At 68.2% G+C, this 4,714-nt stretch overlaps 1 protein-coding gene across 1 annotated transcript; it reads left to right on the forward strand.

Moving 5' to 3' along the window:
* Nucleotides 1-883: 883 nt before the first annotated feature.
* Nucleotides 884-4,714, forward strand: H696_03490 (hypothetical protein; the record flags this gene model as incomplete). Its single annotated transcript, XM_009497354.1, has 6 exons — nucleotides 884-910; nucleotides 1,032-1,142; nucleotides 1,299-1,818; nucleotides 1,917-3,031; nucleotides 3,157-3,708; nucleotides 3,943-4,714. 6 exons carry the CDS (start codon nucleotides 884-886, stop codon nucleotides 4,684-4,686), a joined length of 3,069 nt encoding a protein of 1,022 aa, XP_009495629.1. The 3' UTR covers nucleotides 4,687-4,714.

The raw sequence follows: 4,714 nt of genomic DNA on the forward strand, positions 1-4,714 counted from the left end.
GGGGGGGTGGCGGATGCCCGCGACGGTGGGCAAAGATCGGTCAGTCTGAGTGATGCGTGCCTCCCCCCCCCCCACCGCGCCAGCCGGGAGGGCCCGTGTCCTGTGTTCCCCTCGTTCCCTTTCCCGTCCTCCAGGCCGAGAGTGGGCGCGGGCGCGCTGGCCTCATGGGTGCGATCTCGGCGATCACGCCCAGGTCATGCGCGGCCGTGCGACCGTCCCCGCGCCGCGCCGGCCGCGGCCGGTCGTTTAGGTTTCCCCCCCCCCCAGGCTGGGACGACCTCCCACTGGCGCCCCTGCACCGCCCCCACCCGAAGGCACCGGCAGGCGGCCGGGAGGCGGTTGCCATCCAATTCGTTGGCACATGACACCGCGCGCCTTGTCCCGCGCTTTTGGGCCTCCCCCACCCCTGTTGGTTCTGCCCGGGACCCGGGAATTGTCCCGGAGACGGTCCGTGGCCCGCCCAGCCGCCCGTAAGGGGGAGGAGGAGGGAGGAGGGGATGTGGGTCGCGGCTCCGCTCGATAAAAAGGGAACTTAGCCACCGATCGGGGCCGGCCGTGCCCCGGCGGCAGCGTCCCCCCCCCCCCCCCCCTCTTCTCTCAACCTCTTGTGCTTCCCTTCCCCTCTGCCTCTCGCCCTGTCGCCCCTCCCCGCCCCCGATTCGCGGTAGTGGTGCGCCCCTCCCTCTGTCTCTCCCTCTCTCTCTCCCCCCTCCCCCTCCCCCTCCCCCCTTCTTCCCCTTCCCCAGCCGTCAGCAGTCACGGTCCCGTTCCCGGTCTCGCCGGACCCTCGCCCCCTCTTCCCCCTCTCCCTCCCCCCCCCTCCCCCCTGAGATCCTCACCCGGGTGAATTCCCCCCTCTCGCAGAGCCGCCAACGCCCCAGCGATGTCAGGACCCGATCCCAGTCAGATCGTACGTTTGCCTCAACATTGGCGCCCCCCCCCCCCCTCCTCCCCAAAGTGTCGGATGTGTAATCACCAACTGACTTGTCCCCTGCCCCTTCGTCTCTCAATCACCCACACGCCGCGCACAGGCTTCCAGCTGGGCCGAGTACAAGTCCGCCACCGGGCGGCCGTACTACTATAACTCCATCACCAAGGAGAGCGTTTTCCAGCGCCCTGATGCCCTGCGCACGGCGGAGGAGGTGCGCCCCTTTCCCCTGACGACCGGCCTGCGCTTTTCCATCTCGCTTCGCTGTCTTCCCCCGCATCATAGGCCTGTCCCACTGACTGAGCTCCCCCTCCCCCCCCGGGCGCGCACGCCTGGCGCCTCTCGGGTATGCTCCCCCCCCCCATGCCAGCTTGCTTCCCCCTGGAGGGACTTCACCACCGAAGAGGGGAAGGTGTACTTCCACAACCGCGAGACCAAGGAAACCCTCTGGGACCCTCCGGCTGACTTCGCCGGGATTCTGGAGCGCGCCGGGCGCCTGCCCAAGCCCGCGTCCACCGCGCCGACCCCGGCGGTCCCGGTGGTCCCGGCGGTCCCGGTGGCCCCGGTGGTCCCGGTGGTCCCAATGATCCCGCCCGTGGCTCCGGTGCTCCCGATGGTGGTGCCAGATGTCGGGGTCCCGGTGGCCACTCCGATCACCGGCATTCCCCTGGCCGGGATGGGCCCGGTTGGTGGTGGTCGGCCCATGGCGGTCCCGAGTGTGCCGCTGGCGGCGCCAGTCGCTTCCGTGGTGGCTGGTCGGCCGGTCCTGCCCGGAGTCCCGGCACCGAGTATCATCCCGCCGGGGGCCGGGCAGCATGCCCTGGCCGGCCGGCCCACGGTCCCGGCGGCAATCCCCAGCCTGGCCGTCCCGACAGCCATGTCTCCTCTGGGTTCGTGTCGCGTCGGCCACTGTGTTGTCTCTTGTGCATGTTTTTTTTTTCCATGGGCCACACTAACTCCATGTTGCTGTTTGCTTGCCCACTGGCAGGCTCCCTGCCTGGTCATGGCCCGGAGCGCTTGGACCCGGCGGATCCGCGGTATCTCTTCCGCCTGATGCTGCGTGATGCGTATGCCCGGAAGCCGCATGGCCCCTTCGGACCGGACAGCCGGCGTGGGTGGACCTGGGAGCTTCTCCTGCGCGAGGTGATCGGCCAGCAGAATTACACCACCATCCCGACGCTGGAAGAGCGCAAGGCCGAGATCATCCGCTTCTTGGAGGATGTGGTACCGACCCCGGTGCCGCTGGCGGTGCTCAACGCCGCCGGGCCTGCCGGTGTGGATGTCGCCGACGAGCCGGACGAGGCGCCGAGCACGCGCCCCGGGTCACCCGGGCCTGGTGGCTCGGCTGGCACGGACCCCGAGGGGCCGGGTGCCGGCCAATCGGCCGATGTCCTGGCCAAGGAGGCCCTCGACATTGTGGCCTCCATGGATGAGGACTTCTCTCACCTGCTTGAGCGCTATCAGGATGTCCCGCCTGCGGCGTATGTCAGCCGACTGCAGGAGCTCTCGGCCGCGCGGACGCGCTTCTTTGACATGCTCCGCCGGCGCACCCAGCTGTCGGACATCGAGCTAGTCCGAGCGCTTCCCTCCATGCTGCCGGAAACGCACTTCATGCTGCCAGAGATGTTGGCGTTGTCATCGTCGTCATCGTCGTCGTCGTCGTCGGCGGCGGCGGCCACGGCGCCAAGTGCAGCCGCGTCGGCAGCGGACCCGGCCACGGGCGAGGCTGCGGCCCCGGCGGCCTCGGCAGTGGATTCTGCGCCAGCGGACTCCGGCGCAACGTCAGCTTCGGCCTCGGCCTCGGCTTCGGTCGCGGCAGCGGCGGCAGCGGCGGCGGCGGTCGCTGCCGCCGCCGCCGCAGCGCGTCTGGAGAAAGACATCTCTGGGTCCATGCCGATCATCAACGCCCAGACTAAGTCCAACCGGTGGCGGTCTGTGGCCGAAGCATTCCGTGCGGATCCGGCCTTCCTGGCCGTCGAGCCGGAGGATCTGCGCCGGCTGCACTTCGAGCGGTATCTGGCCGTCATGCAGCATTACAGCCGGGTCCGAGCCAAGCGCCAGGAGGAGGACCTGCGTCGGCGCTTCCAGGCCGTGTTGGAATCGGTACGCGCGCGCCCGTCCTTCGGATTGTTGCCTTCCATTGTGCAGTAGCTGCCCCCCCTCGACACTTGTCCCCCCCCCTCCCCCTCCTGTCGCGTCGGGTCTAACATCGCACCTCGGCCATGCAGCTTCCCAACTTCTCGATTGAATCGCGCTTCAACGAGCTCCAGCCCCTGTGGCTCCGGAGCAAGGCCTTTATGGAGGATTCCGAGCTGCAGGGCTTGTCGAAGTTGCAGCAGCTGACCTTCTACCGGGAGATCATGGAGCCGCGGCTGCGGCGTGAGGTGGACAAGCTTGATGCCGAGCGTCGGGCCATCCTGCGCCGGGACCGCAAAAACCGCGACGCCTTCCGGGGGTTGCTGGAGGAGATGGTGCACCAGGGCAAAATTGAGGCCACCACTCGCTGGGAGGATGTTTATGCCAACATCCGGCAGTCGCACATTTTCCGCGCGATGTTGTCCAACTCCTCCGGCTCGCAGCCGCTGGATCTGTTCTTCGACCAGCTGGCTCGTCTGGTGGCTATCGCCGAGCGGGACCGCGAGGCGGTGGAGGCCATCCTCCAGTCGGCCGGTTTTGTGGTCACTGCACAGACCCCCTCGACGGACTTCTTCCGCGCGGTGTTGGCCGACCGCCGGGGCCAAGACCTGAAGAATCACAACTTGCGTTTCTTGTTTGAGGATGTACGTGTCCCTTCTGCTGCTGCTGACGAGGGGCCCCTCTGTCCATTTGCCTCGCTTCGCAGGGCTGCATGTCTGGTGGCTTTGTCCCGGAGAATATGCACACCTGTGTGTGTGTGTGTGTGTGTGTGTGTGTGTGTGTGTGTGTGTGTGTGTGTGTGTGTGTGCGCGCGCGCCCCGTGTACTAACTTGTGTCTTTTCTCGAACCTCCCTCCTGTGTCCAACTGCCGTGGATAGCTCCGCCAGCGGGCCCTTGACGAGGAGGCCGACCGACAGAGGCTGCTGGAGCGCCGGCGTCGGGGGCTCTTCTCCTTCCTTCGTTCCAACTCACTGGCCTGCACGCCGGGCGCCGATGTGAGCATGGTCCTGGCGGCTGCGGCACAAGCCCCGGAAGGGGAGGCCTTCATCGAGGCACATGCTGGGCGCGATGCCGACTTGCAGAAGGCCGTCGCCGAGTTTGTGCGTCTAGTAGCCGAAGGCAAGGAGCCCAAGTCCGAGGCGGATGACCGGCCGGATCGTGGGTCGGCGTCTGGGGATTCTGAGCTCCGGCACCGTCGGGGCTCGCGCTCAGGCTCGCGCTCACGATCTGTGTCCAGGTCACGGTCGCGGACCCGATCGCGTTCGCACTCGCACTCGCGTTCGCGGTCGCGGTCTCGGTCGGGCCTGCCGGACGGTGGGCGTCGTGCCGGCGGCCGTGGTGGCTATGGCTACTCTAGCCGTGGCAGGTCGCGGTCGAGGTCGCGGTCGCACTCACGCTCGCGCTCGCGCTCGCGTTCCCTTTCCCCCGGACGATCTGCCTACTATGGTGGCGGGTATGGCGACCGGCGTGGGTCCGGGCGGGGGCGCCTCCGTGACTCGCGCGACCGGGACTTCGATCGGCGCCGTGATCGGGACTACGACCGTCGCGAGCATGACCGGCGCCATGGCCGCGAGCGCGATGAGCTCGATGCTCCCATGGCCGGGGCCACCTCCTCCGGATAAGGGACTTGTCATCCGGATGGGAGGGGGG

Source organism: Fonticula alba (assembly GCF_000388065.1).
Source record: "Fonticula alba strain ATCC 38817 unplaced genomic scaffold supercont2.5, whole genome shotgun sequence".
NCBI classification, from domain to species: Eukaryota; order Rotosphaerida; family Fonticulaceae; genus Fonticula; species Fonticula alba.